A 22,512-nucleotide genomic window follows, 5' to 3' on the forward strand; every position below is an offset into this window, starting at 1 on the left:
GCACTTTATGGAAGATGAAGAGTGGAGCTGGGATGATGCAACGAAGATAGATTCAACTTCAACAGAGCCAAAGATCAAGTTTTTTGTTCCAGACACAGAGGAACAAAGCATAGGAGACTGGCAGAATGTCATGACAAATGACACTCCCATCAAAGGCACAAGACTACTTTCTGATGTTTATCAAAGATGCAACATTGTTATGTGTGAACCTGCAGATTTTGAAGAAGCCAAGATAGATCAAAATTGGATTGCTGCAATGAAGGAGGAGTTGTTTATTATTGAAAGGAACAAAACATGGGAGTTGGTTAATCGACCCCAAAACAGAAAAGTAATTGAAGTCAAGTGGGTGTACAGAACCAAGCTTAATGCTGATGGCTCAATCAATAAGCATAAAACCAGACTCGTGGTCAAAGGATATGCTCAAATATTCGGTGTGGATTACTCAGATACCTTCGCACCAGTAGCTAGACTCGATACTATCATACTCTTACTTGTTGTTGTAGCACAAAAGAATTGGAAGGTGTACCAGTTAGATGTCAAGTCAGCATTCTTGAATGGTTTTTTGCAGGAGGAGATTTATGTAGAACAACCAGAAGGCTATGTAAAAGAAGGAGAAGAAGACAAAGTCTATCTTCTTAAGAAGGCTCTCTACGGATTGAAGCAAGCTCCAAGAGCTTGGTATAGTATAATTGATGAACATCTGCAGAACTTGGGATTTGCTAAAAGCTTCTCTAAATCAACACTGTATGTCAAGCAAAATGGAGCTATCATTCTTATTATCTCACTATATGTGGATGATCTGCTTGTGACAGTGATGTAACCATATTATTCGATAGTTTCACTCACATTTAACTAGTGTTTTGCCTATGTTTTATGTATAAAATGCCTTGATATTCTTTGTTTTATGTTTTGAAGGCACCTTTAGATGAAAGATGCAAAAAGAAGTAAATTGGAGGTAATTGGCAGATTTGACCCTCAGTCGATGTTTTGTGCAGAGCATGAGTTCTAAAAGTCGAAACGAAGTGATTCCAGTGGCATTAGAAAGCTAACATCCATACCTTTCTGGAAATCTAAGTCAAGAAAAATAAAAATACAAAGAGCATGGAAATCACATCCTTCAAAGTCAAAACTCGCATTCTGCCAGTGTTGACCTTTGTCCATTCAAAATTCAATATCTGGAGCTGTAGATATCCAATTGATGCAAACTAAATTGTTTTGGATTCCTGACTCACATGCCTACAAACGCTCCAAATTTCAGCCACAAACAATGTCATATGAGGGAGATATGATTTTGCAAAGATGACAACTGAATTCTGCCAGCAAACAGGTTTCATGAAGAAACGAGTCCAAATTACATCCCGAAGCATCAAAACCGACATCCAAGTTTTAATTTCAGCAATTTAGCTCCTCAAGTAAATCAATCCAGAAGGTCAAGGAAGGCAGCCACCAACCTCAAGCCACCAACCTCAAACCACCAACCACAAACCAGCTGCCAGCCACCAGCCACCAGCCGCCTTCACACTACCACCATCTCTTGATGTTCACACTTGAACTTTGAATTTTTTTACTTACAATTTGTGTATAAATAGGCAGCTAAGTTCATGATATTAAGAGAGCCAAGAGAGAGGGAGAGGGAGTGCAGTAGAATCAAGGAAAGAGGGGTGGCAGCCATAAGAGAAGAAACACAAACTCTCCCCTCTACAAATCAGAAATCATGTATTCTTTCATCTTTAGGAGTAGTTTTTCAATAGATATGCAAGGCTAAGCTCGTTTTCTTGGTTGTAAGGACGCAAACACCTTCAGATTTCAAGAACTGTGAGATTTATTCTTCCATTTATTTTTGGTTTGTATTATGAATGAGTATGTTTGTTTTCCTATGCATATTTCGTATGATTGTTTATCTTAATTGCTAGAGCGGACTCTAAGTTATTATTGTGAACAATCTATTGCTAAGTTTGATATCAAAACCGGAGTTGTGATATATAAACTTGTGAAGCAACTAAGCTTGGTAATTGTAGCGGAACTACGTTATTAAACTTAGGGAGAACATTCGATCAAAGCAACACAAGCTGACAACTTGGTTGTTAAGATTAATGAATTTATCTAGATCTTAAGGCTGCCATTGAATTAAATCATTAGTGCGGACACTGTGATTATTTGTTGGTTAGGGTTAGTTATACGGCGGATCCGTTAATTAACCAATGTTAAGAAAAGATAAAAAATTCAGAATATAAGCTGAAGTTTCGTTTCAAGGATCGGTTCTGATTTCTGTAGGTGGATGTGTGCTTGCAACCAAGGTTTGTTTTCTTGATATATTTCAGTTTTAATTGATTTTGTTTGTTAGTTTAATTTCTACCATAGTTTAAGATCATTGCAAATCAAACCCCCCCAATTACATAACGTATAGCATAAAAATCTGAACTAAACCTTCCTCGTGGGATCGACCCCTTGCTTGCTCTATACTATCTTATGTGTTTTAAGCTAGGGTAATTAATTTGTGCGACCGCGACATCGCAACAAATTTTGGCGCCGTTGCCGGGGAAGTAATTTTAGTTAATTCTTGTGCTGTTATTTTTATTTGCTGTGATTGTTATTTATTTTTCTAAAAAAAAAAAAGAGATAGAATTTTTGCTTGCGGCGGTACTGTTCACTTACGGCAGCGGTACTGTTCAAAACAGATTTTTTGGTGGAATTAGGTATCGGCCTTTTGTTTCCTGAAGGGAAACAACGTTCTGAACAGGACTAGTGGTGTACCACTAACCTCACCTTATCGAGGCCAAATTCTACTGTTTTCTAGGGTTTTTTAGGCAGTTTTAGTTTTCTACCGTAAGATTTTCGTACAATTTGCATTGTTTTCAATCTCTTGTGTGATTGGTTTATTTTGAGTTTTCTTGAAGATTTATGCCTGTAACCCGTTCTACTAATCAAATTCAAGTGCAGTTGGATCTCGAAATAGAAAACACTTTACGCAGGTTACGAAAGGAAGCTCGCCTCAACACCATGGCTGTTGCACAACAACAAACACTCAAGGAGCTTGCTGCTCCTAACGTGGAAAATCAGCCACTGTGCATAAACGTCGACAATAATGTAAACTTTGAGCTCAAATCTGGTTTTATACATTTGCTACCAACATTCAATGGTCTTGCAGGAGAAGATCCTCATACTCATCTCAAGGAGTTCCATATGGTTTGCATTGGCATGAAACCGAATGGAGTTGACGAAGAACAGGTTAAGTTGAAAGCTTTCCCTTTCTCTTTAAAAGGGGCAGCAAAGACATGGCTTTTCTCTATTCTCCCAGGATCTATTGGAACTTGGAATGCCATGAAGAAGATTTTCCTTGAGAAGTATTTCCCAGCATCTCGAGTTGCCAACATAAGGAAAGAAATATGTGGGATTCGGCAATCTCATGGAGAGACACTCTCTGAATATTGGGAAAGATTTGAGCAACTCTGCATTCAATGTCCTCATCATCAAATACCTGACCAGCTACTCATTCAATATTTCTATGAAGGATTGATGCCTACTGACCGTAGTATCATTGATGCTGCAAGTGGAGGGGCATTGGTAGATAAGACACCCGAGGCTGCACGCCAATTGATCTCAAACATGGCAGCCAACTCGAAACAGTTTGGCACTCGTGGAGATTTCTCAAACAAACAAGTAAATGAGGTAAGTGTTTCTAACCTTGAAAATAAAGTTAATGATCTTACTTCTCTTGTGCGTTCTTTGGCTTGTGGAAATGTACAGCAGGTAAAAGTTTGTAGCATATGTTCCTTACAAGGACATGCCTCAGATATGTGCCCAACAATGCAAGAAGATTACATTGAACAGGCTAATACAGTTGATGGAGCATTCAATGGACAACCCCAGCGTAAATATGATCCCTTTTCCAACACGTACAATCCTGGATGGAGAGATCATCCCAACTTACGCTATGGGAACCCACCTCAACAAAGCAATCAAGGACGACAGTTCCATCCCCATGGATTTCAATCCCAACAGAATTATCAAGCAAGACAACCCCCTCCTCCATTCACAAACTCCAATGTTATGTGGTCGTCATCCAATGATGATCTTCGTGAGATGATGAAAACTTTGGCTTCTAACACTGTGACCTTACAACAAAATGTCATGTCTTTTCAACAGGAAACAAGGTCAAGTATTCACAACTTGGAAAAGCAAATGGGGCAAGTAGCTTCAAGTGTGGGGAAATTGGAAGCACAAATGAATGGAAAATTGCCCTCCCAAGCATTGAATCCATTAGAGAATGTTAGTGCGATCATGCTGCGAAGTGGAAAAGAACTTAAAGAACAAAGGTCGAAACAAATTGAGATGGAGGAAGAAGAAAAGATAGAAACCGAATTGAGTACAAAGAAGAAACATCCTCCTCCTCCACAAACTGAAACAATGACCATTACTCCAAAGGTAATTCCTCAATCAATGAATTCCAGTTTTAAAACAATTCCACCCTTTCCTGTAAGTTCTTTTAGGTCAAAGAAAGAAGACAAAGAAAAAGAGATTTTAGAGGTTTTCAAGAAAGTGAAACTCAACATTCCTTTGCTTGATGCTATCAAGCAAATTCCGAAGTATGCCAAATTCTTGAAAGAGTTGTGTACTACCAAGAGAGCTTTCAAACTAAAAGGTCACGAAACGGTAAGTATGGGTGAAGTTGTATCTGCTGTTGTTCTAAAGAATATGCCTTTGAAGCAAAAGGACCCAGGTGCGTTTACTATCCCATGTGTTATTGGTAATGCTAGTAGTTTCAAAAGGGCCTTGTGCGATTTAGGTGCATCCATTAGTGTTATGCCTACACATGTTTATGATTCTCTTAGTCTTGAACCTTTGAATAAAACTAGCATTGTAATACAACTTGCGGATCGTAGTTTTGTTTACCCACTTGGTGTGATAGAAGATGTCCTAGTCAAGATTGATAGTTTGGTTATTCCATGTGATTTTTATATTCTTGATATGGAACATGATTCTTGTGATTCATCAAACAACACTCCTATATTGTTTGGGAGACCATTCTTGAAAACTGCCAATACAAAGATTGATTGTGGTAAGGATACTTTGTCTATGGAGGTAGGAGATGAAAAAATTGAATTTAATTTTCATGATGCAATGACATATCCTTATAGCAATGTTTATTCTATCACATGCTATGACCAAGTTGATAAGTGTGTACAACAATTTTGTGATTTTGATAGTAAGGATGGATTAAGCGTAGCTTTGAGCTATGACTATGATTTTACGAAGATAAAACAGATGGAGAGGCATATATGTGTTCCCCACAGCGTGTTCCAATCAGCATTGGCTTTGCAAGCTTTTCAAACTGTCCCCCATGATGCAAAAGTCATTCTCTCCATCACGGACAGTGAATGGGTGGCGTCTATCCTTTTGGTACCCAAAAAGACTGGAACCACGTTTAAAGAGATACAAAATGATGCTTATGAGAATGCAAGGATTTACAAAGAAAAGACTAATAGTCTTCATGACCGAATGATTACAAGAAAAGAGTTTCATGTTGAAGACAAAGTCCTTCTTTATCATTCATGTTTGAAACTTTTTCCTGGAAAGTTACGCTCTTGTTGGATTGGACCATTTGTTGTTTCTAATATTTTTCCTTATGATGCAGTTGAAATTACAAGTTTAGAAACCAACAAAGTATTCAAGGTCAATGGGCATCGCTTGAAACCTTTCTATGACAGTTGGACGACAGAACTCACCGCTTCTGTGGAGTTAGCTAAACCAATCTATGAAGAATGAACATGCAACATGTCAAGCCAATGACATAAAAATAAAAGCGCTTACTGGGAGGCAACCCAACATAAAAAAAAAATTTCAGATTTGCTTTCTTTTTCCCTTATCTTTTATTTTTCGTATTTTACTTTATCTTTGTCATTCTCTTATATTCCTTTTCTTTTATTTCAACATTGAGGACAATGTTGTATTTTAAGTGTGGGGGTATTGGGAGAATTTTTGTTTTCTTATTTTCATTTTCTTTGTTATCTTAAAAAAAAAATTATGTTTGATCTTTAGAACTCCTATTGATTTTTGAGAATACGAGTATTATGTATGAGAATTAGTTGAGATAGATAAAGATATAAATCAAATGAATGAGTGTGCATGAAAATTTTAAACATTTAATTGCTTTAAGGATTGACTTTGAGAATATGCCATGTTGACTTTATAGTGTTATACCAATGCAAGCTTTTGAGCCTTCAACATTATATTTTTTTTATTGTGCATTCTTTCAATGATATGTATCTCTAGAACTTGCTTCATATCTTGTTGAGATTACATTCGCATTACATATATACATGAAGATGATAAAGACATTAGAAATTTTAACCACTTGAGCCAAAAAGCCAACCTAAAGCAAATTGTCCTTAGTAAACCCCTTTTGAGCTTGTTTATCTTTTCTTTGCTTTATCCATGTATAAGCCTTAACTTTTTATATGTTTTCCTTTTCCCCTGGCCAAGGATTAGTAGAGCATATACTTGTGATATCTCATGGAATTATGGTTGGAAATAATGTGAAAAGAAAGAAGAAGTGATGCTTGATGAAAAGATGGGCAAAGTTGCCAAAGGTGAAAAACAAGAAAAAAAAAAAGAAAAAAAAAAGAAAAAAAAGAAAAAAAAAGTATTCCTTTATGTTCTTAAGGTTTTATGTTGAAAGAGCTTGAAATCAAAAGAAGTTAAGCATTGGTGATTAAAGATGAAAAATTTATGTGCTTTAATTGAATATCTTGTTTGAAATATTATTTTTCAGAATGCTCTACTTTCTTTGGTTTGAACCTTTCCTTTTACTTTCTTTTACCTCACCTTACCCCTAGCCCCATTACAACCGGAAAATAAGACCTTTTGATTCATGCATTGCTTGTAATATGTTAGTAATGGAGATAAGATTGAAGAGCAAGCTTATGGTAGATTATATTCATTGATTGAATTTGAGAGATTTAAACACATAAGCCCTAAACACGTGAGTGTTGGAGTGTATATCAATGAGAGGACCTATCACTTTGGCATGGCATAGATTTCATTTAAATCCTGACAATTAATTGAGCTTTGAAGTTTGCATGTAAACAAATTCATGAAAATTTATACTCTATATCCTTCTTGATTGTATTCTTGTTTATAATGCATATATTCTTGGATATTGATGGGAGATTAAGAGATTGATCATAATTATTTTCAATTTGATTTTATCTATCCTTTCTCGAGGACGAGCAAGAGCTAAGTGTGGGGGTATTTGATGTAACCATATTATTCGATAGTTTCACTCACATTTAACTAGTGTTTTGCCTATGTTTTATGTATAAAATGCCTTGATATTCTTTGTTTTATGTTTTGAAGGCACCTTTAGATGAAAGATGCAAAAAGAAGTAAATTGGAGGTAATTGGCAGATTTGACCCTCAGTCGATGTTTTGTGCAGAGCATGAGTTCTAAAAGTCAAAACGAAGTGATTCCAGTGGCATTAGAAAGCTAACATCCATACCTTTCTGGAAATCTAAGTCAAGAAAAATAAAAATACAAAGAGCATGGAAATCACATCCTTCAAAGTCAAAACTCGCATTCTGCCAGTGTTGACCTTTGTCCATTCAAAATTCAATATCTGGAGCTGTAGATATCCAATTGATGCAAACTAAATTGTTTTGGATTCCTGACTCACATGCCTACAAACGCTCCAAATTTCAGCCACAAACAATGTCATATGAGGGAGATATGATTTTGCAAAGATGACAACTGAATTCTGCCAGCAAACAGGTTTCATGAAGAAACGAGTCCAAATTACATCCCGAAGCATCAAAACCGACATCCAAGTTTTAATTTCAGCAATTTAGCTCCTCAAGTAAATCAATCCAGAAGGTCAAGGAAGGCAGCCACCAACCTCAAGCCACCAACCTCAAACCACCAACCACAAACCAGCTGCCAGCCACCAGCCACCAGCCGCCTTCACACTACCACCATCTCTTGATGTTCACACTTGAACTTTGAATTTTTTTACTTACAATTTGTGTATAAATAGGCAGCTAAGTTCATGATATTAAGAGAGCCAAGAGAGAGGGAGAGGGAGTGCAGTAGAATCAAGGAAAGAGGGGTGGCAGCCATAAGAGAAGAAACACAAACTCTCCCCTCTACAAATCAGAAATCATGTATTCTTTCATCTTTAGGAGTAGTTTTTCAATAGATATGCAAGGCTAAGCTCGTTTTCTTGGTTGTAAGGACGCAAACACCTTCAGATTTCAAGAACTGTGAGATTTATTCTTCCATTTATTTTTGGTTTGTATTATGAATGAGTATGTTTGTTTTCCTATGCATATTTCGTATGATTGTTTATCTTAATTGCTAGAGCGGACTCTAAGTTATTATTGTGAACAATCTATTGCTAAGTTTGATATCAAAACCGGAGTTGTGATATATAAACTTGTGAAGCAACTAAGCTTGGTAATTGTAGCGGAACTACGTTATTAAACTTAGGGAGAACATTCGATCAAAGCAACACAAGCTGACAACTTGGTTGTTAAGATTAATGAATTTATCTAGATCTTAAGGCTGCCATTGAATTAAATCATTAGTGCGGACACTGTGATTATTTGTTGGTTAGGGTTAGTTATACGGCGGATCCGTTAATTAACCAATGTTAAGAAAAGATAAAAAATTCAGAATATAAGCTGAAGTTTCGTTTCAAGGATCGGTTCTGATTTCTGTAGGTGGATGTGTGCTTGCAACCAAGGTTTGTTTTCTTGATATATTTCAGTTTTAATTGATTTTGTTTGTTAGTTTAATTTCTACCATAGTTTAAGATCATTGCAAATCAAACCCCCCCCAATTACATAACGTATAGCATAAAAATCTGAACTAAACCTTCCTCGTGGGATCGACCCCTTGCTTGCTCTATACTATCTTATGTGTTTTAAGCTAGGGTAATTAATTTGTGCGACCGCGACATCGCAACAGACAGGAAACAACATAAGTCTTGTGGAGAAATTTAAGCAAGAGATGATGAAGGTTTTTGAGATGACAGATCTCGGTTTGATGACTTTCTTTCTTGGAATGGAAATTAAACAGGATGAACATGAAGTATTTATCTGTCAGAAGAAATACGCCAAGGAGATTCTAAAGAAGTTTAAACTTGAAGAATGCAAAGAAATGAGCACTCTCATGAACCAAAAGGAAAAGCTCTGTAAAGAAGATGGAATAGATAAGATTGATTAGGTATATTTCAGAAGTCTGATTGGTTGCTTAATGTACCTCCCAATAACTCGGCCTGACATTTTGAATGTTGTAAGCATCTTGTCTCGGTTTATGCACTGTGCAAGCGAATTGCATCTCAAGGCTGCAAAGAGGGTAATTAGATATGTCAAAGGCACATGTAATTTTGGCATTAAATTCACAAGGAGCAAAGAGTTCAAGCTGGTTGGTTTCTCAGACAGTGATTGGGAAGGTTCCATTGATGATTTAAAGAGCACTTTAGGCTATTGTTTTACACATGGTTCTGGTATTTTTTCATGGTGCTAGAAAAAACAAGAAACTGTAGCTCAATCCACTGCTGAAGTAGAGTTTGTTGCTGCAACTGCTGTTGTTAATCAAGCTTTGTGGCTGAAGAAGATTTTAATTGATCTTAAATTGGAGCAGAAGGAAAGCACGAAGATTATTGTTGACAACCAAGCTGCTATTACTATCTCTCATAATCCTGTATTTCATGGCAAAACTAAGCATTTTAACATTAAGTTATTCTTCTTAAGGGAAGTATAGAAAGATGGAGCTATTGTTCTTGTCTACTGCAAAACAGAAGATCAGGCTGCAGACATTTTCACCAAGCCTCTGCCAGTTAGCAAGTTTGAATTTCTGAGGACAAAACTTGGAGTTTGCAGTTCCTAAATCAAGGAGGAGTGTTAGAAGATGTGTTTAGGACTGCTAATGTGAACCGCTAATGTGGAGTCATAAACACTGTTTAGTTTGTTTTATTGTTTCAAAGTTGTTGCTATTTCTTTGGTATCAGTTATTTCTTTTGTTATTCATGATTGTGATCATGGCGTAATCTTAGGACCATGATGTTAGTGGGTTGTTATTAATCATGCTTTAAATTGTAATGGTTATTCAGTTTTCAGCTTCAAAATATATTGCTCTCATTTTCTATTTTCTTTACTGCTAGCAATACTCTGTTTCTTCTTTCTTTATTCTAAAACAACTACAATAACCATTTGAACCTGCAACAGTAGACATGGATTTTGAGCAGGGAAAATCAATCAACTTCACCAAGCCAGAGTCTCTTACATGAGCTTGAAGTACTTCATCCAACAAAATGTTGTTCAACTTGCAATCATAATGGAGATAACACAAACCCTCTGCTGCTCCAAGACCAATATTATATCTAGCATTCCAGTCCAATGAACATGTTTGGACACTGCCAATAAACATTTTTGGACACTGCCAATAAGGTGATCTCCAAAGCTCCCATTTGTCATATATTCATATAGGAGAATATTGTAGTCCTGATGGTAGCAGAAGCCAAAGAGCTTAACAAGATTACGGTGTCTAATGTTTCCGAGGGTCAGTATCTCAGAACGGAAGCTGTGGTCACAACTAACTACTTCACCGCGAGACTTCAGCTTTTTTTACGGTGATTACCTCTATTAGTTTAGTATGTGATATAGCTAATTGATTAGTTACATGTGATATTATTATATTTATATAAATATATATATTTATTATTAATAAAAACTTTATTTATTTTTAATAATCATATTAGATTGATGAATCTAATATTTGATTTATGGATCAAGAGTAAAGATAAAATTCATAAGACAAAAATACTTTGTAAAGAAAATTATAAAGTTGTTATAATTATAAGATTTTTATTGCATCAAACCATTATTCCTAAAATATTCTTGGTCAATACTCTCTTAAATATTAGATATTCATTAGAGTTGTAGAGTAGTGTACATATTATATATTTTTTTTATGACAAGAAACAGTTGTTCTCATAAGCTGAGGTACTAAGGATACATAAAACTAATATGTAGGTATTTATTATAACATATGTATACTTGACTGACCCGTATGAGAACTCCATATGAAGAGATCATCTATATGTATAGAAAGGCTATTGTAACGACCACGTAAGTGATCCTTAAACATGAGATCACTAATTTATTTTATATACAGAATATTATACTTTGTTTATGTTACATGTTATCTTAATCGAGGTAACAAAAGGACAGACATTAAGTATAACATAAACTATATGAAGATACTCAAGTGATCAAGAGAGGATTCATCACCCTAAATGAATTAGAAAAAAATATTTCATATGTTCTTAAATAATATTAACTGAGAAATTTTTGGCCAAGGTAGAATGAGATTTGAAAAATGTTTCAAATCTTATTCAAACGATCAATGACTATTATGTAAAGAATAAACATGATTTAACATGACAAACATACTTCATGTTTTAATGTTAAATTAGAACATTATTGATGAAATGATATTAATTACATTTAAAAATCAATTACTGAAAGGTTAAGTCAAACCACTAATAACTGTTTTAATATTTAGGAGATCATGACACATTGCTAAACAATGCACCCGATCTTCAAATATAAATTAATCAATTGTTGAATTGATAATAAATTAAATTGTTTAATTTATTTAATTTTACTTAATTAAAATTAAAATTTATATTTGGATCAATATATTAAGAACTTAATGGGTCACCTATATTAAAAACTATCGATAAAAAATTAAACTGAGATGATTTAATTAAGTATGATTTGATTAAAATATATTTTAAAAATTGAGGACTAGAATATAATTTATATATAGATTATATTTCTAGACCTAAAAAAATCAAGTAAGGACTTGATTGAGTTAATTTCTAAAATTATCTAAAATTAATATATGAATATTATATAGAGAACAAATTGATATTTTGTCAATTTATAGGGTTTTTTATATTTCTCTATAAATAGTAAGCAATGCCTCTTATTTTTAGCAATTGTGAAAAAACTACACAAGTAATACAATAAAAATCTAGCTTTTTAGGTATAACAATCTCTTAGATTTCTAATTAATAGTTCATGTGGATTATCGTTAGAAACCAGAAAATTAGACGACTTGTTGTTTGTGATAACCTAATTTTTAAAGAATTATTCAAAGCAAATTAAAATCAATATTCTAAAAACTCCCAAATAATTTTAAATTAATCTAACAATATTCTAAAAACTCCCAAATAATTTTGATTTGTTATTTACACTGAGTGTATAACATATTCAGAACCTAACAACTTCACCATCGGCCATAAAAGCCTTGTACACTGTGCCACAGGCTCGCCTTCCTATAACTGCATCTTCTGCAAAATTTCCAGTAACATATTTACCAGAAGGTCATTATTGTCTACCACATCATGCCTTGTTGCATCTTTACGAGGAATAAAAGCAGGTTGACGACGCATCATAGCCCAGCAAATTCCCACTATGAAAAACAGAGAAGTAACCCAATAGCACCAGAAATAATGGCCACTAGTTCCGCTCTGGATGAACTCTCCTTGATCCAGTTTTTGTTAGGAGTAGGAAATGGGATCACTGGATGACAATGGTACGAACCTGATTTGCACGAGCCATTGTTGCCAGCAAAGTTTGTGAGAGTCCATTCGTAGAAATGCAGGATTATTTGGCACTGGTCCTCCCAGGTTACTTTTAGAAAGATTAATGCAGACTAGAAGGCTGAACAGCTCACTGAAAGATGCCAGGAACGTCACCAACAAGTTGGTTCTCGTTCAAGTAGAGTGATTCTAACAGCTGAAATTTCCCTAAATCAATGGGAATTGTACCAGAAAGACGATTATGGCTAATGTTGAGAGCAATCTGAAGACTATCAAGTTGACCAAGCTCGACAGGTATGGCACCAGAAAAAAACATTTCCTCCCATTTGCAGCTCTGTCAGTCTGCTTAGACTGCTTAAGGTAATTGGAATTTCTCCGGTCAATCTGTTGTCTGAAAGCTTCTGGATTTCTACGTTCACTAGCTTGCCAATTTCTTCTGGAACAGAGCCTGTGAATTGGTTCCGACTAAGATCAAGCCTCTGAAGTCCCATGCAATTTCCCAAGTCACGAGGGGTATCTCCTGAGAGCCAATTGGAAGAAATGTTGAATGCAACAAGCTGTGTCAGGTTTCCTATCTCAGGAGGAATTTTCCTAGTAAAATAGTTATCTGACAAGTGCAACCTCTTCAAATTCCAGAGCTTGCCTACACCAGGGGGTAGAGACCCGGAGAATCGATTTTGATTTATATCAAGAGAAGAAAGATTGTGAAGTTGATATAAATCAACAGGGAGACTTCGAATACGCAGGTTACCACCTAGCATTAGCTGTTTAAGAGACTTGCAAGTTTTCAGACCAAAAGGCATGTTTCCAAACAACCTATTTGATCCAAGGCTCAAAAACATCAGTTTCTCATACTTGCATAGGTATGAAGGTATGTTAACAACAATATTGTTGTCAGATAAGTCAAGGACAGAGAGGTTACTATTATACCCAATGAGGAAAGGAATATGACCCTCAAGATAATTGCTGAAAAGCTGCAACTCCTCTAGATTTGTTAGGTTTTGAAACTCTAGAGGAATTGTACTTGTCGGATTATTTATAAACAGGTCAATGTTTTGTAACTGTGTGGACTCTCCAAGTTCCCTGGGAATACTTCCCTGAAGGTTATTCTCAAAAAGGTGAAGCAAGCGGAGATTAGGAATACAACCCAATTCTCAGAAAGATCTATCTCAAGAGCACCACTGCAATTTCCTAGTTCCCGAGGAATTGTTCCATTCAACAGGCTGGTATATATGTAAAGTTTCTATAGCTGCGATAGCTTGCCAAGTTCTCTTGGAAGAAAACCACTAAAGGAATTTTGATGCAATGCAAGCACCTCTAGGTTACTGATATTTCCTATCTCAGGAGGAATCTTCCCAGATAAAAGGTTTTGTCAAAGGATGAAAGTGGTAAGATTTTGAAATTTCTGAAGCTCCTTTGGAAGAGAACCTCGGAAGCTATTCTGTGCCAACCGGAGTATCTCTAAGGTCTCACATTCACTAATTTCAGGTGGTACGTATTGGACCCGTGAAGGAGTTCACACCTGCCAAGATGACCCTAAGATGTTTTAACTCACGGATTGATGCAGGAATTGTGCCTGTGAGATTATTGCTATAGATGACAAGCTCTTCGAGTGAAGTCCAATTTCCTATCTCCCTAGAGATTTCTCCGAATATGTAGTTCTCGCAGAAATAAAGCAGCTTAAGAGTGTTAAGTGAGCACAAATGTGCTGGAAATTGTCCAGACTGCGACACTGACCAAGATATATTGAGGAATGGGACACGAAAAGAAGTTAGAGGAGACATTTCTCAGCTAAACCAGGGAGATTACTACATATACTTACAGTTGTAGACAAACTACCAGACAAATTAAGGCCATGGAGATTCAAAGAAGTTACCTTAAGATTGGTAGAACAACCCACCCCCTTCCAATTCCTAGGAGTTGAGTCCAATGAATTCCACCTATGAAGATTCTTGTCAGGACCAACGACAGACTTTCTATGGAAATTCTTTGATCATCAATCAATAACATTCTTTCTTCTCCACCATTGTTGTTAGACCTGCCATTGCATTTTTCATCGTGTAATGATTTGCTTCTAGACCGTGATCTGTGTGTCTTCCCTTCTTGGTTAGAATTTATTCAAGAAAGTAAAGAAAAAAAGAGTTTAAACAAACTTACAGCAAATTTTCCTAGATTGTTTAGGACCTGGCCCTATTTGCAAATTTTCCCATATTGAGGCTTCAACTGTTGCCTGCCCCATTACAGAAACTTGGACTTGGACCTCTTATTGGCATGGAAATAATTGCTGTGTTTACCTCACATCCCTTCAATTGTCAAACATTCAAGAGGGTTCATTTTGTACCTGGATTAGTTTGATTAGCAAAACCTCTTTAAGATTTGACAAGGTTAATCAAATTATAAATTATTGCATTATATCACATAAGTTTAGCCGGATTAATATCAAACTATTTCAAATTAAAATACATGAGTTATGTTTTGGATCACAAATTTAACAGATGAACTTGTTAATCCAAGCAGGATTTAGATATTATTTAGTTTTTTTTTTTTTCTCATGACCTGAAAAATCAACCTCATCCTAAACGCCAAAATGACATTTGCTGTTGAAAACTTGCATTACTTTGAGGAAAGGATGGATCGATTTGGAAAAGAAGATGATCACTACTCATGAGTCATGAGCACCGACTGTGTGTGTATTTCAACAGGGACAAAATTCAACAACTAAAAGTATGAATCTTCATTAATAGTAATCCGATCCATGTACAGTGTGTAAAAGAAAAATAATAAGGTACCTCTCCAAAATTGACATATCTCGTCACCCTTCTATGATCTAATTATACAAAGTCCTCAAAGCTAAATGTATGATTTGGGATACCCTTACTGATTAATCAACTAAGCACATTTCCTAACCTTATAATGATGATAATTAGCATTGTAATGTTGGTTGTTATTCAAAAGATAATATCTTGGACTTGATCCCTTATTTCTCAACAAGTTGCCAAGACCGCCACCACCGCCACCAGTACCCTTCTTCCACAGCCTCCACCAACACTTCCTCCTAGGGGATGAAACACCCCCTAGCACGTGACCACTTGAGTGGCTCTTCCCTTTTTTTGCCACAAGCCCTCGAACCTCAGGTGGCTTATAGTTCCTTATCAAAGGCCACTTGATCCCATAAAAAAAAGGGTGTCTTTTAATATCTGTGGCACCCTTGGTGCACCCTAGCCTCTGCCTTGGATCCTTGACTAACAACTTCTCGATCAGATCCTTAGCCTCTTCCATTCCTTTACCTTCCCCTTCCATCACATGGAAGTTCACGTGCTTACTCGATGCTATATTGCGCAAGGTGCTCTCTTTACTCCCTCCCTTAAACGGTGTCGTTCCATACAATAATTCATAGACCAAAACCCCAAAAGCCCACCAATCCACTCCATTACCATGACCATTTCCAGACAACAACTCAGGAGCCAAGTACTCATGGGTCCCAACACATGATCTCGACAAAGCTTCCGTGGGCTCCGCCACAAACTCCTCCTCCACCACTTCCTCCTCCACTACTCCCCTCCGGCTAAACGTACCAAAACAATCACCCCCTCTTCTCATGGACCCCGCCATTCTTTTTCTGTGGACCCTTCTATCAAAAGTGGGAACAACATCAGCTTTGAAGCACAAATCGAAGTCAGACAACATTATATGACCATCTTCACGTAATAATATGTTCTCCGGCTTTAGATCCCGGTAAACAACACCTAGGGAATGCAAATACTCCAAAGCTACCAAGACCTCAGCAGCGAAGAACTTAACAGCCTGAACCGGTAACCGGTTAGCAGGCTGTTTACGTAGCAAAGAGTGAAGGTCTCCATTCGGGCAATAATCAATCAAAAGGCAGCTGTAATGAGAGACTTCAAGATGGGCATAGAGTGTAGGCAAGAAAGGGTGGTCTAGCATGGAGAGAATCTCACCTTCCATCTGAACTTGAGATAGTTTTTTCTTGGTTAAAGAATCTTTATCCATAACTTTCAAAGCAAAGTTTGCATTGTTGAAGTCTCTAAGTTGGCAGAGAAAGACCCGGCCAAGATTTCCGGTACCAAGATGACGGAGGAGTTTGAGGTGGCGGAGGTGGAGTCTGCCATCTGTTGAGAGGCTGGTGGCTGTTTTTATAGCTGACCAATGCTGATCACATTTACGGTGGTGGAGAGAGCTTGTTGTTGTCATTGTGGTGGTGGAAAGGCCGTCGTTGAAGCTGAGAGTTAGACTAGAACGTGCACTTGAGGAGGCGAAAGTGCGGTCAGTGGCAGTGGAGGTGAAGCTGAAATCAAGATCGGTATCAGATGGGCAGCGATGAAGCTGGGTTTCTTCAATATCCATGGTTTTAGCGTGTGGAGAAAATTGGAGTAATGAGCTGGGGATATAAGGGCCGGCCGGCTGGCTTATAAAGAAGAGGGAGAGGGGAGGAGGTGAAGGGAATTAAATATGGTGGTTGGTTGACCAAAATAGAGATAGAGAGTAGGAGATGGAGATGGAAAGCAAATGGAAGATGCTGATAGGTTGACCCAATTGCAAATTTCTTGTTTTTAATGGATCCTTATGTTATAAGATTTTGACGGTCACATTTAATATATTTTCATTTATTCAACCATAGTAAATATTTTTATGATAATCTATATTAAATTCTATTTCAAGCAATCTTAAAAACACATTCATATATCAACTGGATATATATACTATAAAAAAATACATTTTTTAAATGATAATTTCAAGAATAGAACTTCAAATTAAAATGATTAAACACTTAGAAAATAGAAAGATGAGTAATAAATCATAAAAATAATAAAATTTTTGGGGGAATAACATAGGTTAAAAAAATATTTGAAAACTAGCATAGGTTTAACCAATCATGTTTTTAAATATCGGTTGTATTTAAAATATATTATTTTCTAAATAATCTTCCAATAAATTTGTTTTACCATACTGTTTTAGAATATAGTAAAGACATTTTGTATATAAAGTGGAATTCGATGGAAAAAAAAGGGTTTATTCTTACACTAACTTTTATAAGAATCGAATCTAAATAACATTATCTAAGTAATAAATCAGAAAAGTATAAAGTAACTACTCAAAATAAACTCAATTTGTGTACTTCTAAAATCCATGCAAGAATTTCTACCACGTATGTAACTTCGAAGGGAAGAAACACCACGTTGTGGTATAAGAAGCCGAAAGGCTTGTGTGGCATAAACAGCTAAAACCTCGAGAAATAAAAAACAATTTGTGCCAAGAAAAATGGCTTAATTAGGCAAAAAGTCAGAGAGGGTGGTTCCAAGAATTAAGAAGGGGGGGAGCAACCGCGTCGTGGTGTTGGATTCTGTGCAAAATAAATTGCACTGAACACAAACAAAGGAGATAGGGAACCGAGCGAGGAGGCTGGCAACTGCTAAGTAGTCGGCTCTGTGCAGACACTTCCTTTAAGTTATGACTTTGATATTAACTTGTTACTTGTTTTTTATTAGGGTTAGGTCAGTTTCAACAAAATTTACGAGGACAGCAATAAAGTGTTGTCTACCTGGTTTGTCGACAAGGTGATGCATGGATTCATCATCGTTCATAAGGGGATTTGAAATATGCCCATTTGAGTTCACACTTCCTGTAATTGTACCAGCACCGAGTCATGTAATACTGTTCAGTTGTCTCTATATCTTGTTTCAACTTCGACAAGTCTACGTCACCCAGTATTTTTTTTAACAAAAAAAAAACAAAGATAAACATTGTTGTTAAATTGGCTCGAACCTATCCGAAAAGGAGCCTTTGAGTCATTAAGTTAACTTCTTGATAATCGAGAATTAACTATCTTTATTAAATTAGTAGCATTTTGAGTTTTTATAAGATATTGGCCTGATAAAATTTGAGAGAATGATAAAAACATGATATATGATATAGCTAGTCGAGTTAGTATCTTATTTGATTCAACTAGAAATATCTAATACAATTGAATCAAACGGTTGTGATGAGAAATAATTAAGAGAAATATACCTTTTTTTGTATGTATTCCTTTTATAATACAAGAGTTTTTTATACATATATAAAGAAAATTTTATTGGAAAATAGAACTTGTTTGCTAATTAAATACATCATGAGTTCTTATTATCATGTTAAATTAATAATCACAATAATCATATTGTTGGGTTCCCGAATATCATACACACAGTGAAAATAATAAAACAAAATTATTTTATAATCTCTAAAACCTCGTTAGATAGATCTAGAGTTGTTTAGGGATTTATTACTTGAAGATCTGATTTTCTTTGGCTTTGAATAATTCTTTAAAGGCTGGGTTGTTGCAAAATATAAATTGTTCAATTGTCTGCCTTCAACAGTAACTCGCATGAATCATCAATGAGAAATCTTCTAAATCCCTATTTAGAAGAGAGAGATTATTATACCTAGGGTGCTAACTCTTTATTCTATGACTAACGTAATTTTTCTATCTAATAGACAACAACTCAACAATCACTATTTATAGAAAAATCTGAAAAACATTATAAATTAGCAAAATATCAATTTGTCTCCTGGATAATATCCATATATTAATTGAGGATAATTTTAGAAATTAACTCAATCAAGTCCTTACTTGATTTTTCTAGGTTTAGAAATATAATCCATGTATTAATTATATTCTAGTCCTTAATTTCAAAAATATATTTTAATCAAGTCATACTTAATTAAATCATCCTAGTTTAATTTCTGACTAATGATTCGTCATGTGTGTGACCTATTAGATTTCTAATATGTTGACCCCAATATAAATTCTAATTCTAATTAAGTAAAATTAAATAAATTAAACAATTTAATTTATTATCAATTCAACAATTGCTTAATTTATATTTGAAGATCAAGTACATCTTCTAGCAATGTGTTATGATCCTCTAAATACTAGAAAAGTCATTAGTGGTTTGACTTAACCTTTCAGTGGTTGTTTTCTTAGTATAATTAATATTCTTTCATCAATAATATCCTAATTTAACATTAAAGCATGGAGTTTGTCTGCCATGTTAAATCATGTTTGTTCTCTACATTAGTTATTGATAATTTAAATAAGATTTGAAACTCTTTTCAAATATCATTCCACTTTGGCCAAAGATTTCTCAGTCAATAATATTTGAAAACATACGTAATATTTTTCCTAATTTACCTAGGGTTATGAATCATCTTTTGATCACTCAAATACCTTCATATAATTCATGTTATACCCAACGTATGCCCCTTCGTTACCTCAATTAAGATAGCATGTAATAAGATCAAAGCATAATATTCTTTATATAAGATAATTTAGTGATCTCAAGTATAAAAATCACTTATACAACCGTCATGTGAGCCTTTCAGTAGATATAAGTGATCTCTTCATATGAAATTCTCATGCAAGTTAGTTCAATGCACATGTCTTATGCCAAGCATCTACATATTAGTTCTAAATATATCTTATACCTCAGCTTATGAGAACAATTATTTCTTTTCATAAAAGAAAGAACATAATATGTACCAATTTTTATTTCTCTAATAAATATCCAATATTTAAAAGATCATTGACCATGAACATTTTAGGAACGATGCTTTGATGCAATAAGAATCCTATAACTATAACAACTTTATAATTTCCTTTACAAAATATTTTTATCCCATAAACTTTATCTTTACTCTAGATTTATAAATCAAATATTAGATTTATTAATCTAATATTATATGAATATTAAAGATAAATTAAGTCTTTATTCATAATAAATATGTATTTACACGAATATAATAATGTCACGGATAACCAACTGATTAACCACTGGGTATATTAAACTAACAATTTCTCACTTGTACTAAAGTCAATCGTTGATATATCTAATACCATATTGCTCGATATACAATATTTATATCTTTCATTTCATTGATTTAACAAATCAAATGGAATTTTTTAAGTACTTATTTGGATCATTGATGAAACCTTGGTTCCTTTGCTTATACAATGGCTCCATTGTTATCATAATACAAGGCAACTGGATTAACAATGTCAGGAACCAACCTAGTTCATTAATCCAAACAACCTCTTTGTTTCCTCAAACGTGGAGGTGTACTTTTATGTAGTTATAAAATCAGTTGTTGTCTCTTATTTGGAACTCTTTTAACTTAGAGCATTACCATTTATAATAAAACATATATTTATTGTATTCACTATTTTTCCAACATTTCATTGAAAAAATCTTAATTCAAATAATTTTGAACTTTTAGTTTATCTTCTATATTGATGGATCCTATAGTCAAATATAGGTATCATTTCCATCATATCTCTCTCAATTTGTGTCTTAGAACACATGTCTTTAGAGGGAGGTGTTCCATACAAAATAAATAAGAATCCAATCTTAGATTCTTCCATGTTAAGATATTTTAGCATCTAGTTTATATACATGGATTAGGATAATCTAAGCAAACTTCTAGATCTATCTTTATATTCCATATATATATTGCTTCTCTTAATTTCTTTATAGAGAAATTCTTGGACAACCAAAACTTTACTAATTAAAGTAAAGATATGTAATTTCTTAACACTAATATGTCATATACATATAATATTAGAAAAACAACACCACCCCCACTAACCTTTTTGTAAACACAAAGTTTATCCATATTTTTTATGAAATCAAATTTGTTGATTATGCCATCAAAATCTAATATTCCTACTCTTTAAAGATTGTAATGTATATTTGTGCATTGCCTTTCATGTTAATCTTTCTCTTAAAAACACACTTAGATCCATTAGATTTTATTCCTTCAAGTCGATTAACCAAGTTACAAACTTGATTAGTCCATGAAATTCATAGCTTCAAGTCATTTCTTGGAATAAATATCATATGTTACTTCCAAGTAAATAGGAGGCTAATCAATTATGAGCAATATGTCATTCATAACTTTCATAAGAGGTCCTTATATCATTGATGCATGACATGTCCTACCAAATTTAAAGAGATTTTATGTTTCTTAAGGTTTAGGCTAAACATCCAATGTTTTAGCCTTAGGAATATATTTACATGTAATTGTAAATGTGAAAACCACATTCAGTATTTAATATCCAAGAACTACAATGCAAAGTAGTAGGATAGTTTTCAATTATAAACATACCTGAAATAAAAGCTTCATTAAGCTTTTTTTTCCTTTACGGTTGCAAGATATTCCTTACAATTCCTCATCCAATATCCTTTCTCGCTACAATGATGACAGATGCCCTTGTCTGTTTTATGCCTCCTAGTAGGTTTGTTTGCTTTAGAGACAATACACTTATTCTTCTTATCATTCTTCTTAGATATTATAAAAGACTAAACTAAAATAGTTGACCTTTTTTCCTTCTTAAAGGCCCTTTTAGCCATCTTAAACATACTAAACAATTTTGGTAATGCACTATCTAACTTGTTCATGTGATAGTTCATAATGAATTGCAAAAAGCTTTGGAATAATGACTGCAAGACCAAGTCAACACTTAACTCATGGTCTATGACAAAACCCAATTGACCTAATTTCTCAATGTAGCCAATTATTTTCAAAACACAAGTGTTCACTAAAAAACCCCCTGTCATCTTGTAGTGGAACAATTCCTTAAAGGTCTCATACCTCTCAATCTCACTGGCCTCATCAAATAATTTTTTGAGATGCATAATCATAGTATGGACATCCATATTCCCATGCTACATTTGAAGTTCAGGTGACAAACTAGCTAACATCACATATGTAGCTTCTTTATCGTCATTAACATGACACTCACTACAATATTTAACAGTTTTACCGATGAAATTTTTTCGTCGGCGTAATACACATATTCCGTCGGTAATTAATTTACCAACGAAATCACCGATGGAAATGCTCTATTGGTGAA

At 34.7% G+C, this 22,512-nt stretch overlaps 2 protein-coding genes, 1 non-coding gene and 1 pseudogene across 3 annotated transcripts; 1 reads left to right on the forward strand and 3 right to left on the reverse strand.

Moving 5' to 3' along the window:
- Nucleotides 1-830: 830 nt before the first annotated feature.
- LOC127905417 (uncharacterized) lies at nucleotides 831-6,588 on the forward strand. Its single transcript, XM_052453535.1, has one exon. The coding sequence runs from the start codon at nucleotides 2,902-2,904 to the stop codon at nucleotides 5,764-5,766; it is 2,865 nt and encodes a 954-aa protein (XP_052309495.1). The 5' UTR covers nucleotides 831-2,901; the 3' UTR covers nucleotides 5,767-6,588.
- LOC112326333 (small nucleolar RNA R71) lies at nucleotides 3,370-3,476 on the reverse strand. Its single transcript, XR_002979969.1, has one exon. It is a non-coding gene; the product is annotated as a small nucleolar RNA R71 (small nucleolar RNA).
- Nucleotides 6,589-12,235: 5,647 nt separating the features above from the next.
- Nucleotides 12,236-14,847, reverse strand: LOC18110345 (leucine-rich repeat receptor-like serine/threonine-protein kinase At1g17230; annotated as a pseudogene).
- A 471-nt stretch (nucleotides 14,848-15,318) lies between these two features.
- On the reverse strand, nucleotides 15,319-17,149 carry LOC7459164 (serine/threonine-protein kinase WAG1). The gene has a single exon (XM_002300441.4). The coding sequence runs from the start codon at nucleotides 16,971-16,973 to the stop codon at nucleotides 15,498-15,500; it is 1,476 nt and encodes a 491-aa protein (XP_002300477.4). The 5' UTR covers nucleotides 16,974-17,149; the 3' UTR covers nucleotides 15,319-15,497.
- Nucleotides 17,150-22,512: the final 5,363 nt, after the last annotated feature.

This window comes from Populus trichocarpa, chromosome 1 (genome assembly GCF_000002775.5).
Source record: "Populus trichocarpa isolate Nisqually-1 chromosome 1, P.trichocarpa_v4.1, whole genome shotgun sequence".
Classification (NCBI taxonomy): domain Eukaryota; kingdom Viridiplantae; phylum Streptophyta; class Magnoliopsida; order Malpighiales; family Salicaceae; genus Populus; species Populus trichocarpa.

What these genes read in the sequence shown, in the direction of transcription:
- LOC7459164 (XM_002300441.4), bottom strand. Translation starts at nt 16,973, where the DNA reads ATGGATATTGAAGAAACCCAGCTTCATCGCTGCCCATCTGATACCGAT.
- LOC127905417 (XM_052453535.1), top strand. Translation starts at nt 2,902, where the DNA reads ATGCCTGTAACCCGTTCTACTAATCAAATTCAAGTGCAGTTGGATCTC.